General features: G+C 43.9%; 1 protein-coding gene across 4 annotated transcripts in view; it reads right to left on the reverse strand.

Moving 5' to 3' along the window:
• Positions 1-18,886, reverse strand: part of LOC126278176 (protein cappuccino-like) — a 350,827-nt gene that overhangs the window by 232,938 nt on the left and 99,003 nt on the right. For all 4 annotated transcript variants that reach the window (XM_049978073.1, XM_049978075.1, XM_049978076.1 and 1 more), the window contains exon 2: positions 14,443-14,759. In XM_049978073.1, coding sequence (XP_049834030.1) covers positions 14,443-14,759 — 317 coding nt within the window. The remainder of the gene's footprint in view (positions 1-14,442; positions 14,760-18,886) is intronic.

Here is an 18,886-nt window from a genome sequence, read left to right on the forward strand (position 1 = left end):
TATTCAGAATATACATAAATGACCTTGTGGATGACATCGGAAGTTCATTAAGGCTTTTTGCGGATGATGCTGTGGTATATCGAGAGGTTGTAACAACGAAAATTGTACTGAAATTCAGGAGGATCTGCAGCGAATTGACGCATGGTGCAGGAAATGGCAACTGAATCTCAATGTAGACAAGTGTAATGTGCTGCGAATACATAGAAAGAAAGATCCCTTATCATTTAGCTACAATATAGCACGTTAGGAACTGGAAGCAATTAATTCCATAAATTATCTGGGAGTTCGCATTAGTATTGATTTAAAATGGAATGATCATATAAAGTTGATCGTCGGTAAAGCAGATGCCACACTGAGATTCATTGGAAGAATCCTAAGGAAATGCAATCCGAAAACAAAGGAAGTAGGTTACAGTACGCTTGTTCGCCCACTGCTTGAATACTGCTCAGCAGTGTGTTATCCGTACCAGATAGGGTTGATAGAAGAGATAGAGAAGATCCAACGGAGAGCAGTGCGCTTCGTTACAGGATCATTTAGTAATCGCGAAAGCGTTACGGAGATGGTAGATAAACTCCAGTGGAAGACTCTGCAGGAGAGAAGTCAGTACCTCGGTACGGGCTTTTGTTGAAGTTTCGAGAACATATCTTCACCGAAGAGTCAAGCAGTATGTTGCTCCCTCCTACGTATATCTCGCGAAGAGACCATGAGAATAAAATCAGAGAGATTAGAGCCCATACAGAGGCATACCTACAATCCTTCTTTCCACGAACAATACGAGACTGCAATAGAATTGAGAACCGATAGAGGTAATCAAGGTACCCTCCGCCACACACCGTCAGGTGGCCTGCGGAGTATGGATGCAGATGTAGATGTAGATACTTACAAATTTACTGTCATACTATTTTACTAAGTATGCCCATCTTTAAGACTGGTAATATTTTTTTCCGTTTTGTTTGTAGTTCAACGTTTCAGTTTATAGGTGACTAATTTTTCACATTGAATCCTTACAATTTTTTAATCTCTACAGTGAGAAACTGATTAAAATTTTGGCGTCGAATTCAGTATGCTTCAGTACCTCACGAATCTCTATATATCTGTGCTGTAGGAGTAGAACTGACTACTGTATTTACTTTCGCAAACATTGGTTGTTCGCAGACAAATTTTTCCTGTTTAAGTATATGTGGGAACATTTATAGTTTTTCTGGCACGGGCACAGCTGACATTAAGTCAGTCACCAGCCATATATAAATAAGGATCCAGCGTTGAAAAACCAAATGTACAGGAGTGAAACTTCTGGATTTCATTTTTGGAATAGCAGTCATGTGCATATTGTGCAAGTCGAAACGTTTCTATCTGTAAGCACAAACTTTGTGTTAGATGAAATGCACAACATTTGATTCCTACCTCAATCCATACTTCTATCTTTAAAAAAGCTTTCCTCGAAGTCCGAGAATGTATTTGTTGGAGATAATTTCAGACCTAAATTATCACATTTACCAAAAACTGCTGAAGAGACATGCTGATAATATATTTTCCCATCGTTCCGAATTTAACGTAAATTAAGAAGCCCATGGATCATATACACCTGGAAGTAAAACTTTTGGCAGTTATTCAACGTTCCATCAACATACATTGTGTCACACCAAGTATTCTGAGGTTTTTAGCATGACATGATTAAGTTGTTCTTATCAATATCACTTTGTAGCAAGAAATCCGTCCCAGCCGTAGTTTTCACACTTAACGTGTTCTGGGTAACACGAACCTCCTCAATATTTGTAAGTAATTTCGGCTGAATTTCTCTCCTAGCTTTGTAAATAGATTTACGAAAGCAGTCGACATCTTTAATAGTTATTTCCTTCGAGTATTCTCCTTTTAGTTAAATATATATAAGTTTTTACGGTCTTTAACATATATCTTCTGTAGCTTTTCTCTTCACATTATAAACTATTTTCTGCCCCTGAATTTTGTCACTAACTGTTTCTGCGGGGCTAAGACCATCTTACTGTCGACGACATCTGTGTCTTCAACAGAAGCAGTTTTATTGAAAGCTTTTGCAATTCTTAACATTGTATGCTCATCGTCTAACAATTTTTGGGATCCACAAGGGCAACCTTTCTGAAGTGGCATTTTCTTAAAGTTTGCACTACAAAATAGGGTCACTATGAGTTTGACTTTGGTGCATTTTAGGTCATATGTTTCTGTGTACGAACTGTAGCTAACATATTGAATTATTATTTGAAAGGTTATTGCATTTTCCCTCCAACCTCAATGAAATGGACTGCATGTAAAGCGCTTCGTCTCGAGCTTGGGTGCCAGTGAAACAGCCAGAAAAAGATTTTGCTAACATTCCTAGCATCCCATAAAATTTTTGAGATATCGAACCAAGATTTTGGCAAAAGACAGCATACAAAGAGGAGAATATTTTGCCATATTAATATGTGAAACACCCAAATTTAGTGCCTATTCAAGCGAATGAAGATTTTTTTTAAAGAAATAATGTAACTTCTAAGAGCCATCTATAGCTGGTGAAGTGAGAATTTCTATGCGTTTGGAGCAACACATGTGAAGAAATCACATTTTTATAGCGAGAATGGGCATTTTATACCGAGAATTGGCATTCCCTCAGTCAGAAGTTTAATAATGCACTGTTTCAGGATTCTGTCGAAATTTTAACTGCGTTACGTGTTACTGTGATTAATTTTTGTACATTGTGCTGTGTTCTGGCAAAAGAAGCGGATTTCAACGTGGAAACAAGAGAACTTTGGTATTACTCAAATCTCGTCACTGGTAGCGTTCCTATGAAGGAAACATCGGGATTAAGAATTCAGACGTTGAAATTACAGCAGAATCTTATTCCAGTGCATTTTTAATAGTGATATGGACCGATAAAATGACTCTGAGCACTACGCGACTTAACTTCTCAGGTCATCAGTCGCCTAGAACTTAGAACTAATTAAACCTAACTAACCTAAGGACATCACACACATCCATGCCCGAGGCAGGATTCGAACCTACAACCGTAGCGGTCGCTCGGTTCCAGACTGTAGCTCCTAGAACCGCACGGCCACTCCGGCCGGCTGTGGACCGATATTGGCCAAGTAAATTTATTTATATTCCTCAATGATCTGAGAAATATGAAAACATTTACATTTGCAGAATCCTATCAACAACCTATCAAGATGTAGACAGATTATCAATATCTTTTATGAATTGGAAGACATTTGTGATGAAAAAGTACATCTTTCACTCTGTATATGGTAGGGAGTAGCAGACGCCATACTAGGTGCTGTCAATTGTTTTTGTATTTGTTACGGCGGGAAGTCAAGCACTGGCATGCCAATCGGGAACGTTAGAGCAGAGAGGGCTGTGAGAAGAGGTCAGCCAATAGCAACCTCACCGACCCCTCTCCAGGATGACAACGTGACAGCAGTGGCCCCTAGGCGGACAGGACATAAGCGCCGCGCCCGAGTGGTTGTGACCCAGTCAAACAGCAGCCTCAAACTAGCGACTTGCATACAAGCGTCAAAGCTCATTACTTCGCTTGAACACTATACGTCTCAGACTTTGGAATTGTTATACTGAAGCAAATTTGTTATTTCGTGTTTCGCCCTTTGCTTGCGACACATCTGTGTAACACGAAGTTAAGTATTGTAATTGTTCATTTTGTAATAAGACTCATTAATACGATTTGTTTGAATGTTTTCTAGCGATCCGAGAAAGCAAGTTTCCTGGAAGCCCTATATTGACAACTAGGCAGGATTTAACAATTTTTTGGATAATTCAGATACAGAAATAAACTCCTTTGGCAAGTTCCATTCCGTATCAGTAATTATTAAAATACATTGGAGTATAGGATTCCGCCGAAAGTTCAGCAGAATCAGCGATTTATTTATCCCAGACTTCGTATCAAGTATATTATTTCTCAACATCCATTTTTCTCGATTCATACTGACCGTACAGGCATGAATAAGGTATAGTTAGTATGATTTTTAACCGTATTCTGACATTGCATACTAATGTTGCACTAAAACTTACTATTTGCGGGAAATTTTAACATAAAAATGACTTAACCATCAACAGGCAAAATCGCATCACGGATGCCCAGCTTCATACCTGTATTTTATATGAAGCTAACTTACTAACCATGAATAAGAAACTTCGTTTTCATTATCTCTTATTACAAATGCTATTTTATTTGTTTAAAGTACTTATTAAATGGATAATTTATATACAGCGTTGTTATATAATTTTGACAACTGTGGTAGTCCGTTATCTCTGCCCCTATCCCTTAAAGAAAATGAAAAACAAAAAGTACATAAACATTACATCATACGCTAAATATCGTTTACACCGTGGTATTGTAATGATCTGTAAGGAATTACGTTCCATATTATGTGCATGGAAACGAAAAAATAAGGATGTATCATGAATTCATGATTGTTATTTCACAGTGTTCAATTCATTTTTAAAGATATTTTCTCTTACCCATCGACTACTCAGCAAAGTTTATAAATATTTATTTCACTAACATTCTAATGCAGCTGAAATTGTGGCAGAAACCTGAAACAGTGTATTATTAAACTACCAGCTTAGGGAAGTTTATGAGAAGCAAAGCACTTAACACACAATCCATTTTCTTGAGATTTGAAACAAATAACGATATCCTTCCAAGTTCAAAAAAAAAATTATTCAATATATTAGCTACATTTCATATGCAGCAACATATGACCTAACATGCACCACACGCAAATTCATAGCGACTCCTATTTTTCACTGCAAACTTCAACAATATCTTGCTATAGTTCACCTAATCTCGAAATACCATAAAAACTACGACCATTGACTTCATCATGAAACTGGCGAATGAAGCTGTAAGATGTGGAAGAACCAGTTTTTTTACCGGATGGTTCCTTTAGCAAGCTTTCAGAAAGATTGCAGATCGGCCGGCGGGCGCATGGCATTCTATTATGTCTCGAGGGTTACCTGGCGGGAGATTCCATCCTGTACTCTGTGACATCAGACGCTGAACAGGACAATTGGTTGGCCAGAGAAGGTAGCATTGAGGAAACCTTACAAAGGAAAATAACACAGGACCAATCACGGAAAATATGCACAGCTCTCTGCACGGCAGATGGGTAGTGGGTGACAGAGGCTGTAAGGGAATTGCTGTGCGAGCCAACAACTAAGCTTACAGCGAATCTTACTCCATGCGAGATGGGCTTAAGGCTACGAAGCAAGGAGGACTACCATAGACAAAGAGGGCATTCCAGGCCAAGAGAAATCTACTAGTGTCAAACGTAGGCTTTCATTTGAGGAAGGAATTTCTGAGAATATATGTTTGGAACACAGAATTCTATGGCAGTGAATCGTGGACAATGGGGAAACCAGAAGAGACGAGAATCGGACTTATTAAAACTGAAGTTCCTCCAGCTGTACTTAAGATTTCATATTTATTTGGCTACTAGTTTCGACGTTGTGTCAACGCCACCTTCAGGCCCGTACACTTTGATGATATCAATTGCGTGTGGCTGAGTACTGGAAGTCCACAGTGAGACCAATACGTGCTCCACAGTTATTGCCCGCCATCCATGTAGAGCACGTAGTGGTCTCACCGTGGACTTCCAGTACTCAGCCACACGTAATTGATATCATCAAAGTGTACGGGCCTGAAGATGGCGTTGACACAACGACGAAACTAATAGCTAAATAAATATGAAATCTTAAGTACAGCTGGAGGAGTTTCATTTTTAATAAAAATTATACCAGCTGATGTCCCACCACCATCCAATTTAAACATGGATGTACGAAGATGTTTATGATGTAGCTGCTGTGTGGTCCGAACAAGACATTGCCAGGGCAAAAGCATCATACAAGCAAAGATGCGAGATGGTGCCAGTGCCATAGACTCGCCACTTGCGCGAGTTCCACCAGCGACACGGAGGGGGGCTGAGGATGAAGATATCGACTTCGCCTCGGCCAACTGCCGGCCGAGTATAATCCGCCAGCCACGGGACGACAACGGACGGAAACATACTCGGAAGATAGAAGAGTATCTCTCGCCCAATTGGTTACAGAGCATCGTCCGGGGCTGACTTAGACAGGGAAAGTCATTCAGTGAGCGCGTTGAAGTGAACAGACAGTTCTAAATTGCATTTCCTATGTACTGTGAAGTTTACCCGCGATTATTTGCACTTTGCCATTGAGGGTCTCTTTTGTATTATATTACATGCAGTGTTGCAAACTTCATTGTTGTACAAGTTACAAATTTGTTGGGTGTTGTAGAACCTTCGTTCTCCTATCCTGCCACCTGACCCTGGAGCATAGCTGTGTAATGGTGGCAGGGAGAAATTGTCTTAGCGGTGTACTGCACCAGAAGCCGCTTCACGAACTCAGAAGCTCGGCCTACAGTAACTACAGTGCCAACTTCGCCTCCACAGCAGTAGTGACGAGGCCTTTACAAAACTGGTGACGAGGGTTTACGAAAGTGGTGCTATTGAAAGATGTTGGAAATTTGCGTGACTTGTATGATAAGAAAAGAAGATCTCTGCAGAATCGGCAAAGGAAGGACATATGAAAACACCGACAAGAAGGGACAGAGTGACAGGGTATGTGTTAAGACACGAGTGAGTAGCTGCCATGCTGCTAGAGGGAGCTGTAGAGGGTACAAACTTTAGGAAAAACCAGAGATTGGAATACGTCCAACAAATAATTGAGACACTACATGTAAGAGCTGCTCTGAGATGAAAATATTGGCAGAGGAGAGGAAGTTGCGGTGGATCCCATCTAACCAGTACATTTTTATCAGTGGACGACGCTTGGTGCAGGGAGTGGCAACTGACCCTCAACATAAACAAATGCAAGGTATTGCGAATACATAGAAAAAAAAAAGAGATTCTACTGGAGGATAATGCGATTTCAGAACAATCACTGCAAGCAGAAGAGTCGTCAAGAATTATCCGCCAACAACAGAAGTAGCTTACAAAACACTAGCTCGCCTAATACTGGGATTTGCACCAGCTACGACTGTCAGAGGAAATAGAGAAGATCCAAAGAAGAGCTGCACGATTCGTTACAATTTCATGTAGGAAGCGCGAAAGCGTCATGGAGATGCTTCAGTGACAGACGCTGCAAGAGAGGCGTTCTGCATCGCGGTATGGGCTACTATTAAAATTGCGAGTGTGTACATTCTGAGAAGAGTCAACCAATATATTGCTGTTGCTGTATCCGACGTACACCTTGTGAAAAGACCATGAAAATAAAATTAGTTAAGAGTCTACACGGAGAAGACCTGCCATCAATCGTTCTTCCCACGAATCTTACGAGATGGAACAGGAAAAGAGGCAAGTGACAATGGTACACGAAGTACCCTTCTCCTCACACCGCAAGGTGGCACCCAGTCCTGAAGCTCGCTTCTCAAGTAGCTGCGTCACATACGACACAACTGCTTGGGAAGCGAGCTTGAGAACTGCGTGCCTGGTGTTAAGTTGTTGATGGTACTTGGTAGAGAAAGCGGTAGCCAGCAACGACAGTAAAAGTGCGCCTACTGACTCAAGCAAACTTTTTTTTTTCTTTTATTCTGTTGGTTGCTGTTCCAACCGACAGTATGTTGCCAGTGTGTAATTGTTTCAAAACCTTTGCTTGTTGCTAGAGTTACGTTCTACCAAAAATATGGTTAAGGAGTTTTGGTTCAGTACATAAATTCGTAGTAAATGGTGGGATTACCGGTAGTACTGATAACATTTGTAGGGAAAGAAACATAAATGAATGCGTGAGAGGGCAACAGGGTCCGACGACTTCTCTTCCTTTCTTGTTTTTTTTGATTTGCAAATTATTAGAACTGCACAGTGTTGGTGCACAGTATTGGTGCATTGTGTGTCTTATATCCTTAATGTAAACTGCATATTAAGTACTAAAAATTACAAACTATTTTATACTCCAGACAACCGCAGCTGTTGAAAGGCATCAACATCATAATAAAAATTAGTTTATCACGTAAAAACTTCTGCGCTTTCATGTAACAAAGTAATTACTTTTGATACAAACATAAACATAAAAATTGTACAATTACTGTTATTTTCTATTCAGCAGAACCATTTTTCATTAAACGCAGAAGTATCCTGTTATTGTTGATAAATGTGGAAGGTGTTTATGAATAACGAAAGATGTTTTATATACGAAGCTCGACGAAATATTGAAATGATGTCTCACATTTTTTCGTTTTGCTTCTTTTTTATTTTACCTTTTTTTGAGGAAAGTGCTCGTTGTAACACTATTTGATAAACATTTGTTGTTTTTTTATTTTTACCACAACACCCCTCTGTTTCACATTACAAATCAACATTTTTCGAATAAAACCTTAGTTACACATTTACAGTTCAATTTTACTGTAAATATTGTTCATTTTTAAGCAACAGAAAGCAGAATAACTATGAAGAACAAAAATATTATGTGGGTTACTTGGCCTTTTATAGATCCTCACTCTTTTTCTACACTGTCAATTGTTACCGGTTGGTAAGGGAATCTAGTAAGACGCTGATCGCGTATGTAAACTAAACGATCGAAATGATAGAAAGGCCCGATTGGCATATAGCACATCTAACACTCAGGTAATGCGGTTAATTGACCAAAGCTACTAGGAAAACTACCGTAGTTCCCGCTTACTTACACTAATGAGCCAAACATTATGTCCACTGCCCGCCGCGAAGCTGATGCATTCTGGCGGTGTTGTGCGCACGTGACGCAGTAAGGAAAAATGAAATGAAATGTCGTGTGGCGAGGGCCTCCCGTCGGGTACACTGGTCCCGTGGTGCAAGTCTTTATAGCTGACGCCATATCGGCGACTTGCGTGTTGATGGGGATGAGATGATGATGAAGACATCACAACACCCAGTGCCTGAGCGGAAAGAATGTCCGACCCAGCCTGGAATCGAACCCGGCCTCCTTCACATGGGATTCTGCCGCGCTGACCACCTCTTTTTTTAATTCCACAAAAACAGTAATAAAAATGGCTACAATGAAATGACATAAATAAGGTGACAGATGACTGCAGTCATAAATTACAGCATTCAAAGAATGAGGAATGATGTGCAGTCTTTAGCTGTAGCACACCTTTAGCACCTCCACTGTCAACTTTAACTGGTGGCAGTTCATCACGCACATTTTCTTCTCCTGCAGCCTGAGGTTCCTCACCATCATTTCCCAGACGCAAATTAATCAGTCAGTAAATCCTTGATGTGTGTTCCTTGCAGGGTAAATTACGTGGATAGAAGAGCAGACCCGAACAGCGACATCGCAAAGTCCTTCACTGTCTGTTATTTTTGTCAGTTCAGCCTTCTAAACGCATCCGTAGGGAGTTCAAGATCTTCCTTTATATCAGACACCAGATGTTTGCCGTCATATTCTTTTATCTACTGTACTACTGATTTGTTTTTCATGTGTGACTTGAAGTTGAGGTATGGGGTGAACTTGACCCAACCCATTGCCTCTCTACTAGGAATCCAGTTCCTAACCTATACCCATTCTGTTGAAGACAATTCGGAGCATGTTACCATATTTCTTATTGTGATTCTGATATTAAAGTATTTTCTCGAATTCATTTTCCATAAACATCTTGTATTCAATATGTTCATCGCTCCCAATATTGTTAAAAACATAACTTGTATATTTGCCCATTAACCAAATCACTGCGTTATTTTTTGCCTGAGGGTAGTAACTATCCTCTGGTCTGAAGAAAATGTTTGTCGGTACATTGTTTGCTGAAGTTCTGGTTATTTGAGCAGTTTTCTCCCTGGTCCACCTCCAGTTGATAATGCGATCTACACTCAGCTATCGAGGCTGACACATAGAAGGAAAGACAGTAAGCGCAAGAGAGACAAATGGGGAGTCATTATAGAGAAGATACGAGCAGCAAATACGGAAATCCACTGATATAAGCGGTTCTGACAAGGGGCGCTTTGTCGTGGCGTTCTGCGACTGAAAACGAGAATCTCTGAAACGGTGGAACTGGTCGCCTCTTGGCGTACCTATGGAAACTGGTTGAAGGATGGTGAAATAACGAATAGGCCATATGGCACTGGACCACTACGTCTTATCGCAAAACGTAGAGACCGGAGAACTCAACACTTTGTAACGCAGGAGTGATCTTTGGCAGATCTGACGACAGAACACAATGCTGAAGCAGGGACAATTGCTCCGGAGAAAACCGTTCAATGCCGTTGTTGAACATGGAGCTCCACATCACACGTACCCTACGCTTTCCTGTGCTGGCCCAACCACATCGTCAGTTACGATTGCAGTGGGCACTACATCACTGAGTTTTCATTGAGGATCAATAGAAACGGGTCGCCCGTCGAATATCATTTCTTTTTACACCAGGTCGATGGCTGGGTCCTCACATTCAATCATCCAGGCGAATGGCTGCACGAAATACACACTGCGTCGCAGATGCAGGCCGTTGACAGCAGCATTACGCTACGGGGTACATCGAGCTGGGCTTCCATAGGATCTGTTGTGGTAATCGAAGGTGTCATCACAGCAGTGAACTTCGTGAACGCAATTAAGGACCACCTACATCGCTTCATACTTGAAGTCTGCCCCTACGGCGATGACGTCTTCCAGCTAGGTAATTGTCCACGTTCCAAGATCAGAATCGTGCTACACTGGTTTGTGGGACATTATAGTTAACTCAGATTGATGTCTTGGCCAGCAAATGTGCGTGATCTGCACCCACTGGAACACATATCAGGCGCCAGCTGCGTTCACGTAAACCATCATCCCGCAATTTGCGGGAATTGCTTGACCTGTGGGTTGACATCTGGTGCCACACACTTCTGAGATCCTGTAAAACACTTTTAGAATCTGAGCCGTGCGTGGCTCGCCCTCGCGCCATCTCTTACTTTACATCCTGTTTTTTCGTGTTGCCACCTCGTTATGTTGGTTTCAATTTCTGTTGCCACTGAGTCGCTGCTTGTCTGCCCGTCGCCGGCAGCAGCAGCGCCTATCGATATAGTCCTCACGCGTTATCTTTGCTGCACTGCTATTACTTCCCGATTGTCGTCTGTCGTGGAATCAGTTGGAACGTGTCAGAAGGGCAGTTCGGATCTGCCAGTCGTGGAGTTGGAACAAGGCTGCAGCAGCAGTAAGGCCTGGATACCCATGGCTCGCCCGACTGTTGTCGCCACGCATTACTTGAGCCAGAGACGGTCTTCGTGGATCGTCGGTCGGTCATCCTACTGGACGACGTGAATTGTCTCACCGATCGCTTATGGGTTGGGTGTGCGTGTGTATCGACTCCCGATTTGTCTCCGCGATTGCACAGCCACTGCTGAGTGTCGTTCAAGTCTTCGTTCATGTGTGCTAAACTGTGTGTGTAGTTGGTGTCATTTCCACTGACAACTTGTTTTAAATGTTGTCGGCATACTGGCAGGGAGTCGGTCGGTTGTAGCTAATCAGCAAGCAAGTCTGCGCGCGGAGCAGTCGGCTGGGTCCGCTGGCGGTTCTCGCTGTCCAACATGGTGTGTAAATTTGACAGCTTGATACATATTTCATTGTGGATAATCACGTCCGTAACAGTTGGTCTTTGAGTTTTTATGTACCGATTGCTGGGTAGGAAGTCGTTTGGTCGGTCGGTCCGTGACTGTCTCTTCGCTGGTTTACCAACGGATCAAGTGTAGTTGGACACACCACCCGTGTCACCTAAGTGAACGTCAATGATTCGAGGGCAGCCCTCATCCCCCCTGGAGGTGTCCAGTGCCGTTGTTTATACTGTTCTTTTCGTGGGTGTTCAATGGTCTGTTGGTAATCTACACTCCTAGAAATGGAAAAAAGAACACACTGACACCGGTGTGTCAGACCCACCATACTTGCTCCGGACACTGCACAGCGGACACACCAGGAACCGCGGTGTTGGCCGTCGAATGGCGCTAGCTGCGCAGCATTTGTGCACCGCCGCCGTCAGTGTCAGCCAGTTTGCCGTGGCATACGGAGCTCCATCGCAGTCTTTAACACTGGTAGCATGCCGCGACAGCGTGGACGTAAACCGTGTGTGCAGTTGACGGACTTTGAGCGAGGGCGTATAGTGGGCATGCGGGAGGCCGGGTGGACGTACCGCCGAATTGCTCAACACGTGGGGCGTGAGGTCTCCACAGTACATCGATGTTGTCGCCAGTGGTCGGCGGAAGGTGCACGTGCCCGTCGACCTGGGACCGGACCGCAGCGACGCACGGATGCACGCCAAGACCGTAGGATCCTACGCAGTGCCGTAGGAGACCGCACCGCCACTTCCCAGCAAATTAGGGACGATTGGAGACGTGTCGTCTTCAGCGATGAGAGTCGCTTCTGCCTTGGTGCCAATGATGGTCGTATGCGTGTTTGGCGCCGTGCAGGTGAGCGCCACAATCAGGACTGCATACGACCGAGGCACACAGGGCCAGCACCCGGCATCATGGTTTGGGGAGCGATCTCCTACACTGGCCGTACACCTCTGGTGATCGTCGAGGGGACACTGAATAGTGCACGGTACATCCAAACCGTCATCGAACCCATCGTTCTACCATTCCTAGACCGGCAAGGGAACTTGCTGTTCCAACAGGACAATGCACGTCCGTATGTATCCCGTGCCACCCAACGTGCTCTAGAAGGTGTAAGTCAACTACCCTGGCCAGCCAGATCTCCGGATCTGTCTCCCATTGAGCATGTTTGGGACTGGATGAAGCGTCGTCTCACGCGGTCTGCACGTCCAGCACGAACGCTGGTCCAACTGAGGCGCCAGGTGGAAATGGCATGGCAAGTCGTTCCACAGGACTACGTCCAGCATCTCTACGATCGTCTTCATGGGAGAATAGCAGCCTGCATTGCTGCGAAAGGTGGATACACACTGTACTAGTGCCGACATTGTGCATGCTCTGTTGCCTGTGTCTATGTGCCTGTGGTTCTGTCAGTGTGATCATGTGATGTATCTGACCCCAGGAATGTGTCAATAAAGTTTCCCCTTCCCGAGACCATGAATTCACGGTGTTCTTATTTCAATTTCCAGGAGTGTATTATAGCCAATGCGTTAAAAGAAAGATTTTTTTTATTGTGTTCTGTGTAAATCAATTTTTGTAAATCAACGGTGGGCCTTCAGCCACTTAAAACCTTATTCTTAAATGTAGTTATTGTCGTTGCGTCGCTTTTTCATTTAGTGTGCGTTCGGCCATTGAAAGTTAAAGGTTAAGGTATTTTTGAATTTTTGGAAAATCAAATGTGGTCATTCAGCCGCTTAAAGCCTTATTCTCAAAATTTTCCCTTAAGCGAAAACAGTGCGGCCTTCTACCTTATTGTTCTATCCACTTTTGCCTTGAGGCTTTCCGTCTAGCTGTGATACATATATACATGTATTTTAATTATGTTATTTGCAATTTTAACTGCTTGTCTTCAGTCACTTGAAATTTATATGGTTGCTTTTTAAGATTTCTTGTTTGGAGGCCTTCAGCTGTGAAAGAATTGGATTTTGAAACTCGTAGTTGTAGAGGTTCGGCTATGTGCTGTTTTGGTGTAGAAGTGTTACTAAATTACATCATCATCATGATCATCATCATCATGATCATCATCATTTAAGACTGATTATGCCTTTCGGCCTTTAGTCTGGAGCATACTCCCCCTCATAAAATTCCTCCATGATCCCCTATTCAGTGCTAACATTGGTGCCTCTTCTGATGTTAAACCTATTACTTCAAAATCATTCTTAACCGAATCCAGGTACCTTCTCATTAGTCTACCCCGACTCCTCCTACCCTCTACTTCTGAACCCATGAGTCTATTAGGTAACCTTGCTTCTCCCATGCGTGTAACATGACCTCATCATCTAAGCCTGTTCGCCCTGACTGCTATATCTATAGAGTTCATTCCCAGTTTTTCTTTGATTTCCTCATTGTAGACACCCTCCTGCCATTGTTCTCATCTACTAGTACCTGCAATCATCCTAGCTACTTTCATGTCCGCAGCCTCAACCTTATTGGTAAGGTAACCTGAATCCATCCAGCTTTCGCTCCCATACAACAAAGTTGGTCGAAAGATTGAATGGTGTACAGATAACTTAGTCTTGGTACTGACTTCCTTTTGCAGAAGAGAGTAGATCGTTGCTGAGCGCTCACTGCACTGGCTTCCAGTTCTTCACAATAAATTAAAATTTTGAAGTGAAACTGACCGACACGTTATTTGGCCCATTCCACAATCCTAATCACCTATTCTGCGCGTCGGGTTTAGCGGACGTCTCAGAATCCATGTCAAGCAGAATCTCTGACGTATTCTGTTTGAAAAATGGAACAACGCACTATTGAGCAGGTGGTCATAATGTTTTGGTTCATCTAGGGTAGCCAGCGGCAGTTTCACAACTCTGCTTGTTAATATGGAATACCGCCTTTAGGCGGAGGTTTGCCACCGAGACAGCAAAGGGCCACCCACCTGCGCGCTGTACGTCTCGGCGAAGCCCTGCGGGGTGAGCGGGTCCGTGAAGACGGACTCCGAGCTGGACTCGCGGCTGGGCGGCGTCAGCATCAGCGCCGACGAGTCCGCCCCCGCGCCGCCCCCGGCCGCCGCCCCCGCGGCAGCGCCGCCCCCGGCCACGGCGGCGCCCGGCGTCGTGATGGCCAGCTTCTTCACATGCCGCCACGAGTCCGTCACCAGGTACGTCGTCGTTGTCGTTGTCACCGTCGTCGTCGACGCCGGCGGCGACGGCGCCGTTTCTCCCGGGCCAGCAGCAACTGGCGTCTGCGCGACACCTGCAATGGAGCACGCCACCAGAGTGTTACACTCGCCTACTTCTAAATGACTACTTAGGAATTCACGCTTAAGTTACACGTCTGTATTCATTGTGGGGCGACAGCCTTGCATATTTCTTTAAATGACTTCATATTCGCCATCAACTTTTGGGGAGAGTGTCGTCACTGAGGATAGTGTACCTGCTCAGTCTTTCACTCTAGTGGACGATCTTAGAATTACACGAAGAAATGCGCACCGGTACTTTTTTCTAGTTATGAGACATGAGCTTTTCTTTTGAGAAGTATTTGTAAACATTTTGTCTAGGACACATTTAGGTGCTGAATAATATAAACTATTTCAGCTCTTTTTTTTTTTTGAAAATACGGTTAATTCCTCAGTTACAGTATTCTGTGCTGACAATCGGACCATCACACCTGTTAATCACGGATTTTGATGATCTCGGTTACACTATGTGACCAAAAGTATCCGGACACTCCCAAAAATAATTAGGTGCATTATTCTGCCACCTACTGCCAGGTATTCCATATCAGCTACCTCAGTAGTCATTAGACATCGTGAGAGAACAGAATGGGCTGCTCCGCGAAACTCAAGGACTTCGAACGTGGTCAGGTGATTGGGTGTACTTGTGTCATACGTCTGTAAGCGAGATTTCCACACTCCTAAAGATCCCTAGGTCCACTGTTTTAGATGTGATAGTGAAGTGGAAACGTGAAAGGACACATACAGCACAAAAGCGTACAGGACGACCATGTCTGTTGACTGACAGAGACCGCCGACAGTTGAAGAGGGTCGTAATGTGTAATAAGCGGAAATCTATCCAGACCATCACACAGGAATTCCAAACTGCATCAGGAGCCAGTCAAGTACTATGGCAGTTAGGCAGGAGGTGAGAAAACTTTAAATTCATGGTGGAGCGGCTGTTCATAAGCCACATATCACGCCGGTAAATGCCAAACGAAGCCTCGCTTGGTGTAAGGAGCGTAAACATTGAACGATTGAACGGTGGAAAAACGTTGTGTGCAGTGACGAATCACGGTACACAATGGCAGGGTGTGGATATGGCGAATGCCCGGTGAGCCGGCCGCGGTGGTCTAGCGGTTCTAGGCGCGCAGTCCGGAACCGCGCGACTGCTACGGTCGCAGGTTCGAATCCTGCCGCGGGCATGGATGTGTGTGGTGTCCTTAGGGTAGTTAGGTTTAATTAGTTCTAAGTTCTAGGCGACTGATGACCTCAGATGTTGAGTCGCATAGTGCTCAGAGCCATTTGAACCAACCAATGCCCGGTGAGCGTCATCTGCCACCTTGTGTAGTGCCAACAGCAGAATTCAGAGGCGGTGGTGTTATAGTGTGGTCGTGTTTATCATGGAGGGCATGCAAAAAAAAAAAAAAAAAAAAAAAAAAAGTTCAAATGGCTCTGAGCACTATGGGACTTAACATCTGTGGTCATCAGTCCCCTAGAACTTAGAACTACTTGAACGTAACTAACATAACGACATCACACACATCCATGACCGAGGCAGGATTCGAACCTGCGACCGTAGCAGTCGCGCGGTTCCGGACTGAGCGCCTAGAACCGCATGACCACCGCGGCCGGCTGGAAGGCTTGCACCCGTTGTTGTTTTGCGTGGCACTACCATAGCATAGGCCTAACCTGATGTTTTAAGCACCTTCTTCCTTCTCACTGTTGAAGAGCAATTCGGAAATGACGACTGCATCTTTCAAAACGATCGAGCACCTGTTCATAATGCACGGCCTGTGGCGGAGTGGTTACACGACAATAACATCCCTGTAATGGACTGGCTTGCTCAGAGTCCTTACCTGAATCCTGTAGAACACCTTTGGGATGTTTTGGAACGCCGACTTTGTGGCAGGCCTCACCAACTGACATCGATATCTCTCCTCTGTGAGCACTCCGTAAAGAATGAGCTGCTATTCCCCAAGAAACCTTCCAGCACCTGACTGAACGTATGCCTGTGAGAGTGGAAGCTTTCATGACTAAGGATGGGCCAACATCATACTGAATTCCAGCATTACCGATGGAGGACGCGACGAACTTTCAAGTCATTTTCAGCCAGGTGTCCGGATACTTTTGATTACATAGTGCATGTCGTAGCACTGGTTCCAAACCTGGGATAATTTATCCCTGAGGAGCAAAATGAGATTTTCTACGGGGTCAAAGAACCAAAGTTTGTGATTGTTTTTCAGTCATGAAACTAAATTACTTTTAAAACATAATTTTAATTATCACAATTTTATAACAGTGTAATACTGATTGTATAAGTTATCAATAATTACGTTTCCTTCAATTACTAGCATTAATGCATGACACGCAAAGCACCTCACATAGACTATCGATTACACACGTAGTTTGAGCTGTATATTTATGAAAGTAGATGTAAGACATACGTAACAAACGCTATACATCTCACGAAATTTGCTTCTGCAAGTTGTTGATAGTTCCTGCAATAGACCAGAAATAGCTTCGTTACTTACTTTGAAACAGATATATGAACTAATTGGCAGCACAAGACTGTAGTGCTGTACACAATGTTATTAGAATGGTCAGACCCAAAACGTTAATAGCCTGGAGTCTCGGGGTCTGCCACTTCAGAAGTAAGGAGTTCTGCAGTCAAGTGATTTACAAACCGCAGCTTATAGTGCCCACGTTTTAACTGGGTGGATTTTAAATGGGGATGCGTGGTGTGGGTGAAACAAATGGCGTTAGGGAGACGAGTAGAGCAGACTGAGCACGATTTACAACAAGTGTCTACCCTCACTGTGGATAGTTAGCTTTCGCGACTGAGTTGTAGGCAGCACCCGCTATTCACCGGAAATTGCCTCACCGTTCACTGCGAGCGCACACGCACACACTCACACACACACACACACACACACACACACACACACACACACACACACAATAAATATCATTTATCTTTCGTCATTTTATAAACGAAGGTTTTCAAAGATTATTCTTTTTCATTCTGAAGTTTAGTTATGCGTTTAAGTTGATGAAGGCAGGGGGAAGCGATTGAGGGGTGAGAGTGGTGTAAGGGGGAGGAGGTATTAGATAATATCTGATTCCACGCAGGGGTAGTGGTCTAACAGTAAGAAAGGTTGGGTTCAAAATGGTTCAAATGGCTCTGAGCACTATGGGACTTAACTACTGTGGTCATCAGTCCCCTAGAACTTAGAACTACTTCAACCTAACTAACCTAAGGACATCACACACATCCATGCCCGAGGCAGGATTCGAACCTGCGACCGTAGCAGTCGCGCGGTTCCGGACTGCGCGCCTAGAACCGCGAGACCACCGCGGCCGGCAAAGGTTGGGAAACGCTGTTTCAGAGGGACCTGTCTTGAGTACCTGGCTAGCGGATTATTATGCGATGGCCCCTAATTTCCGAGAAAATTATGTGTACCTCCTGCGCCGCTAAAATTAATAGGGTTTCCAGCAAGCGGGCGTAGCGCATCGACTAAGGTTCACCGCTACCACACTGGCGGCACAGAAATGAGCCACCGTTTTGGTATATGTCGTATAACACATGGTACTCACACTGAATGCATAAAAATTTAAACTTTTCTCTTTCCAGGAATGTTGCAATTGTGTTTCTATCTTTTGTAGTTTGGAAACAATGAATGTTTGAAATATGTTCCTTCTTGTTGAATAGCCCTGTATGTGTGAAATATATTAATTGTATGTGAAATACATATGTGTGAAACATATGTGACATATTTGTAAGGGGGCGAAGCCACGGGCAAAATGCTAGCAAGAAACATATATTCCCTTGGTAACACAGAGAAGCAAATCTAGGCAAATAATAAAAATCAAGAGGCGTTAATGTTTCTACGAGGATATGCGCACCTGATTCCCGGTTAAGGTAATGCTTGCCACCACTTACTCTTTTTCCCAGTTGAAATATTGTCCTCGATTGTCTCAGTTCAGCAAGCCACCTGACAACGCCCCCTCGCTGTGAAATAAGCTCAAATGGCTCTGAGCACTATGGGACTTAACATCTATGGTCATCAGTCCCCTAGACCTTAGAACTACTTAAACCTAATTAATCTAAGGACATCACACAACACCCAGCCATCACGAGGCAGAGAAAATCCCTGACCCCGCCGGG

Source organism: Schistocerca gregaria, chromosome 6 (assembly GCF_023897955.1).
Source record: "Schistocerca gregaria isolate iqSchGreg1 chromosome 6, iqSchGreg1.2, whole genome shotgun sequence".
Classification (NCBI taxonomy): domain Eukaryota; kingdom Metazoa; phylum Arthropoda; class Insecta; order Orthoptera; family Acrididae; genus Schistocerca; species Schistocerca gregaria.